General features: G+C 53.1%; 1 protein-coding gene across 1 annotated transcript in view; it reads right to left on the reverse strand.

Annotated features, from left to right (window-relative positions):
* Positions 1–1,690: 1,690 nt before the first annotated feature.
* LOC140711921 (E3 ubiquitin-protein ligase UHRF1-like) overlaps positions 1,691–16,978 on the reverse strand; it is a 30,567-nt gene continuing 15,279 nt past the window's right edge. The window contains exons 3-7 of the mRNA XM_073017076.1: positions 13,712–13,966; positions 12,313–12,479; positions 10,815–11,030; positions 2,016–2,119; positions 1,691–1,899 (exon numbers count right to left, since the gene is read on the reverse strand). Coding sequence (XP_072873177.1) covers positions 1,715–1,899; positions 2,016–2,119; positions 10,815–11,030; positions 12,313–12,479; positions 13,712–13,966 — 927 coding nt within the window. The 3' untranslated portion in view covers positions 1,691–1,714. The remainder of the gene's footprint in view (positions 1,900–2,015; positions 2,120–10,814; positions 11,031–12,312; positions 12,480–13,711; positions 13,967–16,978) is intronic.

A 16,978-nucleotide genomic window follows, 5' to 3' on the forward strand; every position in this document is an offset into this window, starting at 1 on the left:
GGAAGCAAGCAGGTTCTCTGTTGGCCTTCCAGGGAGAGATTCACGGATCTTCCAACAGTGAGAGTGAACGCAATGTGGGGATGTGTGAAATACACGGGAAGATTCCTTGGGTGCCTTCTGCCTGCCGTGGACTCAGTTGCCCCATCTCCACGATAAGGGGCAGGGCAACAACAGCACTCACTTCTGTGCTGGAGGAGTGACCACGAACACACGCAAGGTCCTCAGACCCGAGCCCAGCGTGTCACAACCTCCCCATCCACATCCACAGTTGTCATCATGTGCACCAGGAACACAGTGGCTATGAAACCTCCTGTCACAGAAGCTGTGAAGTCCCCTGGGCTCTGTTCTCTGGCTGGCACAGGTCTCACCCACTCAAGGAACATGGGAAGAAAGATTTCCTCACCACTCCTCCTGCCTTTTTTTTTTTTTTTTTCTTTCTGAGACGGAGTCTCTGTCGCCAGGCTTGACTACAGTGGTACGATCTCGGCTCATGGCAACCTCCGCCTCCCGGGTTCAACCGATTCTCCTGCCTCAGCCTCCAGAGTAGCTGGGATTACAGGCGCGTGGCACCACATTGGCTTTTTTTGTATTTTAATAGAGACGGGGTTTCACCATCTTGGCCAGGCTGGTCTCAATCTCCTGACCTCGTGATCCGCCTGCCTTAGCCTCCCCAAGTGCTGGATTACAGGCGTGAGCCACTGCGCCTGACCCCATTTTTATTTTTCTAAAGAAATAGGGTCCCACTCCCATTACCCAGGCTGGAGTACAGTGGCACGATCACAGTTCACTGCACCCTCGACCTCCTGAGCTCCAGCGATCTGATCCTCCTACCTTGGCCCTCCCAAGTGGCTGGGACCACAGACAAGCACCACCCACACCCAGCTAGTTTTCTTAAATTTTTTGTAGAAATGGGGTCTTCAGGCTGGGCATGGTGGCTCACACCTGTAATCCCAGCACTTTGGGAGGCTGAGGCAGGCAGATCATTTGAGGGAAGGCGTTCAAGACCAGCCTGGACAAGATGGTGGAACCCTGTCTCTACTAAAACTACAAAAACTAGCCGGGGTGTGGTGGCGGGCACCTGTAATCCCAGCTACTCGGAACGCTGAGGCACGAGAATTGCTTGAACCTGGGAGGCAGAGGTTGCAGTGAGCCTAGATAGTGCCATTGTACTCCAGTCTGGGGTGACGGAGCAAGACTCCGTCTCAAGGCTGGGCGCAGTGGCTCATGCCTGTAATCCCAGCACTTTGGGAGGCCGAGGTAGAGAGATCACAAGGTCACGAGAGCGAGACCATCCTGGCTAACACGGTGAACCCTCGCCTCTACTAAAAAAAAAATACAAAAAAATTAGCCCGGCATGGTGGCAGGCGCTTGTAGTCCCAGCTACTCAGGAGGCTGAGACAGGAGAATGGCATGAACCCGGGAGGCGGAGCTTGCAGTGAGCCGAGATCGCGCCACTCGCACTCCAGCCTGGGCGACAGAGCGACACTCCATCTTGGAAAAAAAAAGAAAAAATAGAAACGGGGTCTCTACGTTGCCCAGGCTGGTCTTGAACTCCTGAGCTCAAGTGATCCTCCCGCCTTGGCCTCCCCGAAGCACTGGGATTGCAGGTGTGAGCCGCCGTGCCCGTTCCTCTCCTGCCTCTCCTCAGTGCCCCTCTGGGGATCTGTAGGGGACACTCTGGTCTCCCTGCGGCAGGCAGGGCTGCACTCACCACTCATCCTCGCTGGGAACACTGCTGAGGGGCGGGTTCAGGGCAGTAGATGTGGAAGGCCATGTCACACTCATCGCACATGAGCTGCTTGTCAGGGTCCTGCCGGCCCCCGCACAGGTGGCACGCGCAGACCCGGCACAGTCTGTTCACGTCGTCCTTGCAGTGCTTGCAGGACGGCCCGCTCTTCCCTGGGCACGGGGCAGCAGGGTCAGCTCCGGCGGGGCCCGGCCAAGCCAGAGACGGGACAAGAGCCCCCGCCCCGTACCCACCGCGGAAGATGGGGAAAGGCTGGCTCAGAACTCACGTCTCATGGGGTTGTCAACCATAGGGCTCCCCTTCGCCCGCGGACGCTCAATCTTGAAGACTTCGTCCACGAAGATGATCCGACAGTCATTCAGAGAATCATCCCTGCAAGGAATGAGGACGCTGGAACATTCTGGCTGCCTGACCCTGCCGAGGCCCCTAAATCTACTCTCAGAGCACTTGAACACCACGTGTTCTCAGGGTGCCTGAGGCAACAGCTCAGCCTATGCCCCCTACCAATCAAAGCCGCACTCTCAGAAGATAATACAGAAACCAGAGTTTCGTTAGCAGAATGTCCTGGGGAGGAATGAGTTTGAACCTTTGGCTAAGGAGCGCCAAACCGACAAGAACGGACAAGCAAGACTCATAACGGCTGGCCGGGCATGGTAGCTCAGACCTGTAATTCCAACACTTTGGGAGGCCGAGGCAGGCTGATCACCTGAGGTCAGGAGTTCGAGACCAGCCTGGCCAACATGGCGAAACCCCCATCTCTACTAAAAATGCAAAAATTTGCTGGGCATGGTGGCGCCCACCTGTAATCCCAGCATTACCCATGAGGCTGAGGCAGGAGAATTGCTTGAACCCGGGAGGTGGAGGCTGAAGTGAGCCAAGAAGATCGCACCACTGCACTCCAGCCTGGGCGACAGAGTGAGACACCGTCTCATCAAAAAAAAAAAAAATCAAATCTGGGCACCGTGGCTCACGCCTGTAATCCCAGCACTTTGGGAGGTCGAGGTGGGTGGATCACGAGGTCAGGAGTTCGAGACTAGCATGGCCAACATGGTGGCGGGTGTCTGTAATCCCAGCTACTCGGGAGGCTGAGGCAAGAGAATCGCTTGAACCTGGGAGGTGGAGGTTGTGGTGAGCCGAGATGATCATGTCACTGCACTCCAGCCTGGGCAACAGAGCGAGACTCCATCTCAAAAAAAAAAAAAAAAAAACAAACACACAAAGGCAACGTTTGATCCAACGGCCTACATCGAAATACAAGAACTTCTGTGAGTGAAACTGATCCCCCAAGATCAATAATCTGACATCTCCATCAGCCATGACCGAGGGAAACAGCATCTGAACACATGCTGCGTGTGTAATTCTAAACTTTCTAATAAGCACGTTTGAGAGGTAGACACAGGTGAAAGCAATTGAAGTATGTACCATAGAACCCGGCGTAGACAGAAGATTATTTCAACATGGAATGAGTATGAAAATGTTATTAATGAGCTACTTTACATTCTTCTTTTGTATCAGGTCTCTGAAAGCCCATGTGTATTTTTTTTTTTTTTTCTTTTGAGACGGAGTCTCGCTCTGTTGCCCAGGCTGGAGTGCAGTGGCGCGATCTCAGCTCACTGCAAGCTCCACCTCCCGGGTTCACGCCATTCTCCCGCCTCAGCCTCCCGAGTAGCTGGGACTACAGGCGCCCGCCACCTCGCCCGGCTAGTTTTTTGTATTTTTAGTAGAGATGGGGTTTCACTGTGTTAGCCAGGATGGTCTCAATCTCCTGACCTCGTGATCCGCCCGCCTCGGCCTCCCAAAGTGCTGGGATTACAGGTGTGAGCCACTGCACCTGGCAGCCCGTGTGTATTTTACACTCACAGTACATTCCAGTTCCTCCTGGCCACGTTTCGAGCACAGCACACGCGGTTCTTGGCTACGGGACAGTGTGGGAACACATCAACCCACCAGCCCACAGGGAGCACAGACGCACGCAGCAAGCGACATCTGGTCATCTCTACAGTCTGGATAGAGCCATTTGGACCTCCTGGGAAAAATGACCAGGATTCCTCAACAAATAAAGTGTTAAGGAAAAGGAGGCTGAGGCAGGAGGATTGCTTCAGCCCAGGAGTTCAAGGCCGCAGTGAGCTATCATTGCACCACTGCACTCTAGCCTGGGTGAGAGAGCAAGACTCCGTCTCAAAAAAAAAAAAAAAAAAAAAGCATATTCTAAGACTGGGTTTAGTGGCTCATACCTATGATCCCAGCACACTTTGGGAGGCTGAGACAGGAGTATCACTTGAACTGAAAAGTTCGAGACAAATCTGGGCAACATAGCCAGAACGCCCCCATTGCTACTGGAAAAAAAAAAAAAAAAAATGGCCGGGAGCAGTGGCTCACACCTGCAATCCCAGCACTTTGGGAGATTGAGGCAGGTAGATGACCTAAGGTCAGGAGTTCAAGACCAGCCTGGCCAACATGGTGAAACCCCTTCTCTACTCAAAATACAAAAAAAAAAAAAAAAAAAAATTGAGCCAGGTGCAGTGGTGCATGTCTGTAATCCCAGCTACTTGGGAGGCTAAGACAGGAGAATCGCTTGATCCTGGGAGGCGGAAGTTACAGTGAGCCGAGATCTCGCCACTGCACTCCACCACGGGTGATACAACGAGACTTTGTCTCACCCAAAAAAAAAAATTTGTCTCATCCAAAAAAAAAATAGCCAGGCATGGTGGTGCACACCTATGGTCCCAGCTACTTGGGAGGCTGAGGTGGGAGGATTGCTTGAGCCCGGGAGGTTGGGGCTACAGTGAACTGAGAGTTTGCCACTGCACTCCAGCCCGGGCAACAGAGCAAGACCTTATCTCAAAAAAAAAAAAAAAAAAAAAAAAAAACCTGACCAAAACAAAACTGTCTCATGCCAGGTGTGGTGGCTCACGCCTGTAGGCCCAGCAAGCACTTTGAGAGGCTGAGGCAGGTGGATCACCTGAGGTCAGGATCGCTTGAACCCGGGAGCCAGAGGTTGCAGTTAGCTGAGATCTCGCCACTGCTCTCACAGAATGAGATCTTAACTCAAAACAAACAAACAAACCCGTCTTATTCTTGCTGTACAAATAAATGAGCAGGGAGGGAAAGGTCTAAGATCCTAAAAAATAATAAAATTGGCAAAGACTGACAAAAATAAAGAGAAAACACAAATTCTCAAAACCAAGAATAAAACCGGGATCTCACTAGATCTTTTAGGCATCAGAGAATAAAGAAGTAGTACAAATGACTTTATGCTCAGAGAAACGTGCTAATTCCCCAAAACCCAGAAAGTACTTAAGCTCAAACAGGCTGAAACAGATAGTCCAGATAGTCACATAACCATAGAAGAAATTCAATTCATAAAAGTTCCCCCGAAAGACATCTCCAGATCTCCATGGCCTCATTAAAGCTTTCCCCCCAATACCCGCCCCCCAAGACGGAGTTTTGCTCTGTCATCCAGGCTGGAGTGCAATGGCACGATCATAGCTCACTGCAACGTTCACCTCCCAGGTTCAAACAATTCTCCTGCCTCAGCCTCCCAAGTAGCTGGGACTGCAGGTGCACACCACCATGCCCAGATAACATCTGTATTTTTAGTAGAGACGGGGGTTTCACACCATGTTGGCCAGGCTGTTCTCGAACTCCTGACCTCAAGTGATCCACCCACCTCAGCCTCTCACAGTGCTGGAATTACAGGCATTGGCCACTGTGCCCAACCTATGGTCTCATTAAATGATTCTATCAAACCTTTAAAGGAGAATTAATGTAAATTTTACACAATCATTTCCAGAAAACAGAAAAAGGAGTAAACATTTCCCAGCTCACGTTATAAGGCCGGTATTGACCAAACCAACAAAGACCATGCAAAACAAGAAAACTGCAGACCACTGTTTCTTATTAACTTAGTCAAATAAATCCGAAACTGGCCGGGCGAAGTCATTCACGCCTGTAATCCTAAAACTTTGAGAGGCCAAGGCGGGCGGATCACCTGAGGTCAGGAGTTCGAGATCAGCCTGGCCAACATGGAGAAACCCCACCTCTACTAAAATTACAAAAATAAACTGGGTGTGCTGGCACGCACCTGTAATCCCAGCTACTCCGTGCGCAGGCTGAGGCAGGAGAATCGTTTGAATCCGGGAGGCGGAGGTTGCAGTGAGCTGAGATCACATCACTGCACTCCACAGCCTGGGCAACAGAGCAAGACTCTCTCAAAAAACAAACAAATAAATCTTAAACCCCAAAAAATCCTGGAAACAGCTCAGATATCCAATGGGTCGTTGAAAAAAAAAAACAGTGGCCCATCTATACCACAGAATACTACTCAGGGATGAAAAGGAATGAGCTACTGATACGCGATAACTTTAGTTAATCCGTAATTATGGAGAGTGGGGAAAAAAGAATCAATCCCAAAAGGTTACATACTGTGTGATTCCATTTATGTAACAGGAGTCGTTATTACAAAGTTGAAATTGTAAAATCCTTGAAATTACAAAATTTTATGAACAGAGAAAAGAGAGCGAGACTCCGTCTCAAACAAAAAGAAAAAATTAGTGCTTGCCAGGGGTCGGGGACCAGGTGGGGATGGGGAGGTGGGTGTGGCTATAAAAGGGGCAATGAGAAGGATTTTATGGGGAGGAAACTCACTCTTGACTGTCAATGTCAATATCCCAGTTGTGGTAACACAGTATAGTTTATTAATATAAGATGTTACCATTGGGGGAAATTGAATAAAGGGTACGTGGCTTTTTTTTTTTTTTTTCTGACTCTCTTGCTGTTGCCCAGGCTGGAGGGCAGTGGTGTGATCATAGCTCGGTGCAGCCTCGACCTCCCAGGCTCAAGTGATCCTCCCACCTCAGTCTCCCAAAGTGCTGGGAAGACAGGCGTGAGCCACTGCGCCTAGCCATCTCTACATTATAACTGCCTGTGAATCTACAATGCAAGGTAAAATTTAATGAAAATGAACGATGACTGAATTGACCCCCACACTGCGGAGACACCAGTGCAGAGGGTTTGCATTTAGAAGTCAGCCCTGGTAAAGGCTGGTAGCTCCCAGCACTGCTCAGAGCGGGATGGGGCCCAGCCACCTATCTGAGCCTGCCAATCTCAGAGGCCGCTCAGCCGTCTCTGCCGCCGTTCCTCGCGTGTTGTCTCAGAGAACCCATCTCCCTAGTCTGTCATCTGCATATCTGTCTCCCGCACCAGGCTGGGTGCCTCCTAAGACAGCGACTGCTGGTGCGTTTCTGTCTCATCTTGTATGATGCCTGACTCAGCAGTTGATGAAAGTCGAAGGTGCTAACGACAGGCACATATCACAAATTCACTGCGAGGCACACCTCGGCTCCACATGACCCTCTCACTGCGTCCCTGGAAGCTCCTGTGGGGCTGGCAAGGGACAATGTCTGCCCTAGAGCTGCCTGGACCGAGCACCCCCTCCCTTTTCCCGCTGTGCCTCCTGCATCCCCAGAGGGCTTGGGACACCAGCGTGAATGAATCAAAGAACCCCGAACGCCCCAACATGTGGTCGGCCAGGTATCTTCATTTCCCTGCCTGGTGACACCCCTTCCTCGTGACAGTCAGTGTGTAGAAAAGCGGTTTTCGGCCGGGTGCGGTGGCTCACGCCTGTAATCCCAGCACTTTGGGAGGCCGAGGTGGGTGGATCACAAGGTCAGGAGATCGAGACCACAGTGAAACCCCCGTCTCTACTAAAAATACAAAAAATTAGCCAGGCACAGTGGTGGGCGCCTGTAGTCCCAGCTACTCGGGAGGCTGAGGCAGGAGAATGGCGTGAACCCGGGAGGCGGAGCTTGCAGTGAGCTGAGATCGCGCCACTGCACTCCAGCCTGGGTGGCAGAGCGAGACTCCGTCTCAAAAAAAAAAAAAAAAAAAGTGGTTTTCTTCTGCTGGGGAAGGGACTGAGGGTGGAGGAAGCCCGTGGGTGCTGGCTGTGCAGGTTATCCATCTCTGGTAAACGGACAGCAGCTGGTGTATAACTGGTGCGGATGGAGCCTAAGGTGGCCCCACAGCCCCCACCTCCCGGTAACCATGCATTTGTGGGCATTTCTCCCCATAAAAGTGTGGACAGGACTGTGACTTAAACCTAACCCATAAAAACACAGCAGAACTGATGGACTGTCGCTCAACGCTCTGTATCTCACTAGCTGACTAGCTGAAGACCCCCCTTTCTGACTTGATGTCAGTAGCCACACATCAGAGGGGCCCACAGGGCAAGGAACTGCAGGCAGGTCCTGGGAACTGCAGGCGGCCTCCAGGAGCCAAGTTAAAAATAAATGAAGCCCTCATCCTTCAACCGCAAAGACGTGGATTATATCAGCCACCACGAGAGCTTGGAAGGGGTTGTATGAGTGTGTTCTCATGTTGTTAATAAAGACATACTAAATAATAAAGACTGAGTAATTTAGAAAAGAAAAAGGTTTAATGGACTCACAGTTCCACATAGCTGGGGAGGCCTCATAATCATGGTGGAAGGTGAATGAGGAGCACAGGCACATCTTACATGGCAGGAAGCAAGAGAGTATGTGTAGGGGAACTGCCCTTTATAAAACCAGATTGGCCGGGCGCAGTGGCTCACGACTGTCATCCAGCACTTTTGGGGGCTGAGGTGGGTGGATCACCTGAGGTCAGGAGTTCAAGACCAGCCTGGCCAACGTGGTGAAACTCTGTCTCCACTAAAAATACAACAATTAGCTGCACGTGGTGGTGTGCACCTGTAATCCCAGCTACTTGGGAGGCTGAGGCAGGAGGATCCCTTGAACCCAGGAGGTGGAGGTTACAGTGAGCAGAGATCGTGCCACCGCATTCCAGCCTGGGCAACAAGAACGAGACTCCGTCTCAAAAAAAAAAGAAAAAGAAAAAAATGTTAGTCACCAGCATTTAAAAATCAGATTCCATATAATAATCCAGATAATTTGTTTCTCAGAAAATCTCAGGCTCAGAATTGCCCCTAGCAGAGAATAAATACCAATTCCACACCACACCCGAGTAATGCCGTGATGGCCCAGACTCAGTCCGGAGGCTTCCACAGCCCCAGCCACTCTCCTCCCTCCCCTGCAGCTCACTGACCTCCCTGCCGGGCCACAGATGCACCATAAATGTCCCAGGACCTCTGCGCTTGCTGTACCTGTACTTGGAACGCCGTTGCCAAGATGCTCGTGTTTATAGACAACATGTCATGGGCTATCACTTGGCCACAAAAAGGAAGGAAACTCCAACCAGGCTACAGCCTGATGCACCTCACGGACATCATGCTCAGTGATGTCAGTGAACAGATTCAAAAGGACAAATCCTGTGTGATCCCATTCCTAGGAGGTCCCCCGAGTCATCAGATTCACAGAGATGGAAAGTAGGATGCAGGGATGTCAGGGGCTGGGGAGTGAGTGTTTCATGGGGTCAGAGTTTCAGTTTGGGAAAAGGACAAAGTAGTGGAGACGGCAGAATAACAACATAAATGCGTTTAATGCCACTGAACTGTGCACTTAAACATGGTTCAAATGGTAAATTTTCGACCAGGCACAGTGGCTCATGCCTATAATCCCAGCACTGTGGGAGGCAGAGGCGGGCAAATCACTTGAGGTCAGGAGTTCAAGACCAGCCTGGCCAATATGGTGAAACCCAAACTCTACTAAAAAATATATATGTATAAAAATTAGCCAGGGCGCAGTGGCTCAAGCCTGTAATCCCAGCACTTTGGGAGGCCGAGACGGGCAGATCATGAGGTCAGGAGATCGAGACCATCCTGGCTAACACGGTGAAACCCCGTCTCTACTAAAAATACAAAAAACTAGCCGGGCGAGGTGGCACGCGACTGTAGTCCCAGCTACTCTGGAGGCTGAGGCAGGAGAATGGTATAAACCGGGAAGGCGGAGCTTGCAGTGAACTGAGATCCGGCCACTGCACTCCAGCCTGGGCGACAGAGTGAGACTCCGTCTCCAAAAAAAAAAAAAAAAAGGTAAATTTTCTGTTACATCTATTTTATCTCACACACACACACACACACACACACACACACAAAGAGAGGCAAGGGAGAAAGAACAGGCTCTGCAAAATTTTTCTGCAAAGGGTCAGACAGGAAGGATTTTCAGCTTTGTAGGCCACATAGTCTCTGCTGCAACTATGCAACTCTGACCTTATAACACAAAAGCAACCACAGGTAGTAAGATAAAAATGGGCGTGACTGTGTCCCAATAAAATTTTATTTGTCAAAGCAGGCAGAGGACCACCGCGGGCCTGTGGACTGCAGTTTGCTGACTCCTAAGCGGTGTGGTTTTGTAAATATGGTTATGAACAGAATGCCCCCAGAAAGTTGGTAACAGTGACGTCGCCAAAAAGGGGAACTGGGTGACCGGGCAGAGGAGGGGGAATCTTCATGTGTGGTCTTGGGTACTTTCTGAATTTTGACCCTGTGAATGGTACCTATTCACCAAATTTGAAACAAACAAAAGAGAAAAAGCTTGAGGCGGGGTGCGGAGGCTCACGTCTATCATCCCAGCACTTTGGGAGGACAAGGGGGGGGCGGATCACGGGGTCAAGAGATCAAGACCAACCTGGTTAACACGGTGAAACCCCATCTCTACTAAAAATACAAAAACATGAGCCGGGCGTGGTGGCGGGCACCTGTAGTCCCAGCTACTCGGGAAGCTGCTGCTGCAGGAGAATGGCATGAACCCCGGAGGAGGAGCTTGCAGTGAGCTGAGATTGTGCCACTGCGCTCCGGCCTGGGCGACAGAGTGAGACTCTGCCTCAACAAAACACAACAACAACCAAAAAAAACGAGAAAAGGAAGTTTGACAACTCTGCCTGTCAGGGCCTGGCGGTCAGAGACGGTTGGGTGGGCAGAGGCACTCAGGGGCGCAAGGTGGTCGGTCTTAGAAAGATGCTTAGCAGGGAGCAAGAGCAGACCCCAGAGAGGAAGCAGGAAGGCCAGGTCGTAGCACATACAGCCTGGATGGACGGCTTCAGAGCCAGTCCGGGTGCCCCGGGAGGGGCTGGGTGGCCGGGAAGAGAGGAAAGGAGAGAGGGAGGACTCGCCCCAGGATGCCAGGCTCACCCGAGCACCACGTTGGCGTAGAGTTCCCGCGCTGTCCTGGTCTCACGCTTCCTGGAGATCTCCGCGTCGTACCAGAAGCCCCGCTCCTTGGGGTTGTCAGGGTTGTAGTTGAGCATGACCACCTGGCCCACCTCCAGGTCCTGCCACTTGATGATGGTGCGGGCGCGCGCTCGGACGTCCCTGGAGTTCATCTGGACCACGCCGTTCTCCGGGTAGCTGGGAGGAAAGCCCCGGCCTTAAACCCCGTGGTAAGACTAAACCTCCTTCCCTCCATGGGAAACAAGCTGAAGTGGGGCCGGCTCCTCCCAACAGTGTGCAGAGACCCCCCCGACAGTGTGCAGAGGCACCCCCGACAGTGTGCAGAGACCCCCCCGACAGTGTGCAGAGACCCCCCCCGACAGTGTGCAGAGACCCCCCCCGACAGTGTGCAGAGGCACCCCCAACAGTGTGCAGAGGCCCCCCTGCGCGACAGTGTGCAGCAGCCACCCCCCAACAGTGTGCAGAGGCCCCCCACCCGACATTGTGCAGCAGCCCCTCCCGACAGGCTTATTTGCTGGTGTTGAGAACACGCAGGTATATTAAGGTACATTCCAGGTACAGAATTATTATGGGTTGCCCGTGTCCCCTGCAAAAAGAGATGTTCAAACGCTGATCCCCAGTACCCACAAATAGTTCTGTTTTTGGAAATAGGGTCTTTGTAGGTAGAACCTTTGCAGATGAAATCTTATTAAGATGAGATCACACTGCAGTAAGGTGGGCCTCAATCCAACAGGACTGGTGTCTTTAGAACAAGAGGAGAGGCTGGGAGCGGTGGCTCAAGCCTGTAATCCCAGCACTTTGGGAGGCCAACGCGGGCGGATCACCCGAGGTCAGGAGTTCAAGACCAGCCTGACCAACACGGTGAAACACTGTCTCTACTAAAAATACAAAAATTAGCCGGGCGTGGCCGGGCGCAGTGGCTCACGCCTGTAATCCCAGCACTTTAGGAGGCTGAGGCGGGCAGATCACCTGAGGTCGGGAGTTCGAGACCAGCCAACATGAAGAAACCCCATCTCTACTAAAAATACAAAATTAGCCAGGCGTGGTGGCGGGCGCCTGTAATCCCAGCTACTCGGAAGGCTGAGGCAGGAGAATCGCTTGAACCCGGGAGTCAGAGGTTGCAGCAAGTCAAGATCACGCCATTGACTCCAGCCTGGGCAACAAGAGTGAAACTATGTCTCAAAAAAAAAAGCAAAACATAAACAAAAAAAAAAATTAGCCGGGCTTAGTGGTGCACACCTGTAGTCCCAGCTAATTGGGAACCTGAGGCAGCAGAATCGTTTGAAACCGGGAGGTGGAGGGGGCAGTGAGCCTTGTATGCTGTTAGGAACTTGAGGGTGGGGCCCCAGATCCTGATTACCATCTCGAGACAGTGCCAAGCTCTGGCCTGAACACCCGCAGCCAAGGACGCACGTCTCAGAGCCTGAGGACCCAGGCCCGCCCACCTGCCATGACTCACTCGTCGTATTTCACGTGGTAAATGACGTCTGCGTCCTCCTCCAGTGCGGGGCTGGACGTGGAGCTGCAGGGTTCGTCCCGGGAGGGGGCCTTCCGCGTCACCCTGACCACCTGTGCCTCAAACCACGCTCCCATGTTCGTGTCCCGGGCATCGACGTACTCGTTGACCTGTGAAGAATGAGGGAACTCTGGCATCCCAACAGGGTAAGGAAAACCGATGGGAGACCACCTTGGTTCTCGGACTCTGGGATGCTCTGGAACCAGGGCACAAACTCAAATGCCCACAGCGAGGTTTCTCTTCCCCAGCTGGGAACCCAGGCCCGTGAGAAACCAGCCCCAGCAGGGGTGATGGGGATGCGGGGCCAGGGGCCATGGACTGTCTTCACAAAGGCCCCTGCAGTTCTGCTTCAGCCACAGCTGCTAGAAGGCTCTGAGAGACCAGAGCTGCCTATTTGTCAAGAGAAGCTGGAAATCCAGGCAAGGCGTCATGGCTCACGCTTGGAATCCCGACACTTTGGGAAGCCAAGGCAGGTGGATGCTTGAGCCCCGGAACTCAAGACTAGCCTGGGCAACATAGTAAGATCCTGTGTCTACTAAAAAATAAAACAGACTGGGTGCGGTGGCTCACACCTATAATTCCAGCACTTTGGGAGGTTGAGGCAGGAAGATCACTTGAGGCCAGGAGTTCGAGACTAGCCTGGCCAACATGGCGAAACCCTGTCTCTATAAAAAATACAAAAATTAGCCAGGTGTGGTGGCACATGCCTGCAATCCCAGCTACTCAGGAGACTGAGGCACGAGAATTGCTTGAACCCAGGAGGTAGAGGTTGCAGTGAGCTGAGATGGCACTACTGCAGTCCAGCCTGGGCAACAGAATGAGACCATGTATTACAAAAAAAATAAAATAAAATTAGCTGGGTGTGGCGGCACCCACCTATAACATCAGCTACTGAGGAGGCTGAGGTGGGAGGATCACTTGAGCCCACAAGTTCGAGGCTGCAGTGAGCTGTGATCACACCACTGCACCCCAGGCTGGGCAACAAAGTGAGACCCTGCCAAAAAAAAAGAAAGAAAGAAAAGAGCTGGAAACCCAGATCTTTCTGTGACAATTCCTGATCTTACATGGTGGCAGCAAGTTCAGAAACATCACAGCCACTGCAAGCTTCACAGAGAAAACACCTGCAGGCCCCACACAGGACTCTGCTCTAGAGGTCCACAAAGGAAGCCCAGGGTACTGTGTTCCCCTCAGGGAATGTGCAGGAAACCACCCCTTGGCCATTTCTCCCCAGCCAGAGCTGGAGAGGGACGTGGGAAGCCCCTCCCGTGGGCGCTGGGTATGCAAAGATGAGAATGGCAGGGAGAATGTCCAACCCCAGAGCAGCTGCAGAGGGGAGACGCACCTTGTACAGCCCCAACTCCGTCTCATCCCACATGTCCTCGTCGGCTGGCCTGCTGTCAGTCTCGGCGGCTGCCTCGCCGTGGGTGGAGGACTTGTCCGACTCACTCTGGCCCAGGCAGCAGCCCGAGTCGGTGTCGGAGAGCTCGGAGTCCCGCTCCTTGGCGCTGTGGGGGAGCACGAGGCTCTGGCGGACCAGGAGCTGGATGGTGTCATTCAGGCGGACCTCATAGTCGAAGAGGGTATGACCGTCCTCCATCTGCAGGGACACCAGAGGCAGATGCTGTTCAGCCACCAAATGCCAAGTGGGCATCTGTGGGCACCAGTCGTGAACCAAGCACTATGTCCCAGCCCTCGTGGGGGGGGGCAATCTGCATCAGAGTAAAGGGCCACGATACCTGGACCATGCCGGGGGGCTGTCCCGCTCACAGGTGGCACCCCAGTCCCTTCCCTCAGAGTCTCTGGCCCCTCTAGCGAGGGCTTTTGGCACCGCATGCGGGACACACCCAGGAGCACAAAGCATCATCGCAGGGCACCACGCATAGCATACATGGGGGTCTCGGGAGTTTTTCCTGATACTTCGCGTTTACGGCAGCTTTTGTGACAGTGAATGTGTGTCACCTCTGTCACTGGTTCTCAACCAAACACGACTCAGACGCCGGGGGATGCTGGGCCATGTCTGGGACATTTGTGGTTGTCGCCACTGGGAGAAGCTCCTGGCATGGAGTGGGTGGAGGTCAGGAACCCTGCTTGGCACCCTGCAGTGCCCAGGACAGCCCCACTGTCCAGTGCCGAGACGGAGAGACCCTGTCCCACCTGAACGGCAAGAGGCACATGCCAGCATCCATGAGCTTCCTGGGTAAGGCTCCAGCGCCAAGCTCGCCCGCCAGGGCACCTTCTCGGAGCCTCAGCTCCACCCCTTTGTGCGCCTTTATCCTGATGCCCTCATCCCCTGGGGCCCATCCCCAGGCTGGCTCCACAGCCTGCCCCCCAGGTCACCTGACTCAGCAGGTGTGCAAGAAGGAGCTCATCACCTGAGCTGTATCTGGCAGATGGAGAAGCCGAGGCATTTTGTCAGAAGCCACCCATCCACACTCCACCAATCCCCAACAAGGACCCCTCTTCCGGTGGTTTCCCATCTAGGACTCCCTCCCAGTGGCTTGCCATCTAGGACCCCCTCCCGGTGGTCTGCCATCTAGGAACCCCCTCCCGGTGGTCTGCCATCTAGATGCCCCCAAGGCAACAAGTTCCTCTCCCCTGACACTGCGGACATTGGGGCCAGGTCCCGGATCATTCTCTGGGGTGGAGGCATCCTGGGCACTGCAGGGTGCTGAGCAGCATCCCTGACCTCCACCAACTCCATGCCAGGAACACCCCATAGTTGTGACAACCACAAATGTCCCCAGACATCATCCAGGACAGGGTGGGGGGGGGGTGTGAAATCACCCTGGGTGAGACCCCTTGGTTAGGGATTCCACAGGCCCCCAAGAGACTCCTTATCCCATGATGCTCTGCCCTACTGAGGTCCCAGGAGGCTGCACACATTAAAATCCACACACTGACTGGGAAGGGAGAGAGGGAGTGAATCCCGGGAGCTGGGGGTCCCCCTGGTTTCCATCGTCTGCCCTGTCGGGAGTTGATCCTATGGCTGGTGCAAGCAGGATCGGACTCGGTTGGTTTCTGTGTAATTAACACAGGTTTCTCAACCTCAGCATGGCTGACATTAGGGCTGACCACTCGGAGGGGATGGGTCTCCCGCTCTGGGCACTAGACATTGGGGCCGTCCTGTGCGCTGCAGAGGCACTAGAGCGTCCCTGACCTCCACCAGTCATGACAACCACCGATTTCCCCCAGACATCACCCTGTGTCCCCTAGAGGCAGAAATGTCCTGGTTCAGGAGCATTCTTTTTTTTTTTTTTTGAGACGGAGTCTCGCTCTGTCGCCCAGGCTGGAGTGCAGTGGCCGGATCTCAGCTCACTGCAAGCTCCGCCTCCCGGGTTTACGCCATTCTCCTGCCTCAGCCTCCCCGTGTAGCTGGGACTACAGGCGCCCGCCACCTCGCCCGGCTAGTTTTTTGTATTTTTTAGTAGAGATGGGGTTTCACCGTGTTAGCCAGGATGGTCTCGATCTCCTGACCTCGTGATCCGCCCGTCTCAGCCTCTCAAAGTGCTGGGATTATAGGCTTGAGCCACCGCGCCCGGCCCAGGAGCATTCTTAGGAAAAGGGAGGAGAGAAACATACATGGAATGTCAGCTCTTCCTCCTTCCGTCCCTTGGAGTTCCAAGGCCTGACGGCTGTTCAAATACAAACAGCATGGGGGTCACAGTGAAGGCCAAAGCCCTTCTCTGCAGGCTTTCTTTCTTTGTTCATCAACCTAGGAACCTGATAAAGGCTGACTCATCTTTTCCAGAAAAAAAAATTTTTTTTTTTTGAGATGGAGTCTCACTGTCGCCCAGGGTGGAGTGTAGTGGTGCTATCTCAGCTCACTGCAATCTCCACCTCCCGGGTTCAAGTGATTCTTGTGCCTCAGCCTCCTGAGTAGCTGGGACTATAGGCATGAGCCATCACATCTGGTTAATTTTTGTATTTTTAGTAGAGACAGGGTTTCGCCACATTTGCCAGGCTGGTCTCAAACTCCTGAGCTGAACGGGGAACGGGTCCACCCAACTCAGCCTCCCAAAGAGCTGGGATTACAGCATGAGCCATGGTACCTGGTCTGATTTTTTTTTTCTTTAGAAAGGATCTCGCTGTGTTGCCCAGGATGGAGTGCAGTGGTGCAATCGTAGCTCACTGCAGCCTCGAACCCTGGGCTCAAGCGATCCTCCTGCCTCAGACTGCTGAGTAGCTGGGACCACAGGCACACATCACCCATGCCCAGCTAATTTTTTTAGAGATGGGGTCTTGCTGTGTTGCCCAAGCTGGCTTTGAACTCCTGTGCCCAAGCAAGTGATCCTCCAGGATCGGAAAAACCCGTTTGAACATGTACACACCCACCCACAGCTACAAAGGTTTCAAGGGCTGCTCCAAGACCCACCGTGGACATCGAGGGCCCACCAATACCTGCTTCACCCCTTCTGTTCTCCCAGCAAGCAGTGAATGCCTCCAACATGCTGGGCGCTGCCCGGGTGCCAGGAGGTGCCAGGGCCGGCTCTCTAGCACAGAGCAGCTGGCTTCGGGGAGGGGTAACACGGATGAGAGAAAGACGCATGTCAACCTGTATACGCAGGTTCACACAGCATCACAACAGCCAGAGGGTGACAGCAACCCAGGT

Source organism: Chlorocebus sabaeus, chromosome 6 (assembly GCF_047675955.1).
Source record: "Chlorocebus sabaeus isolate Y175 chromosome 6, mChlSab1.0.hap1, whole genome shotgun sequence".
Taxonomy (NCBI): Eukaryota; Metazoa; Chordata; class Mammalia; order Primates; family Cercopithecidae; genus Chlorocebus; species Chlorocebus sabaeus.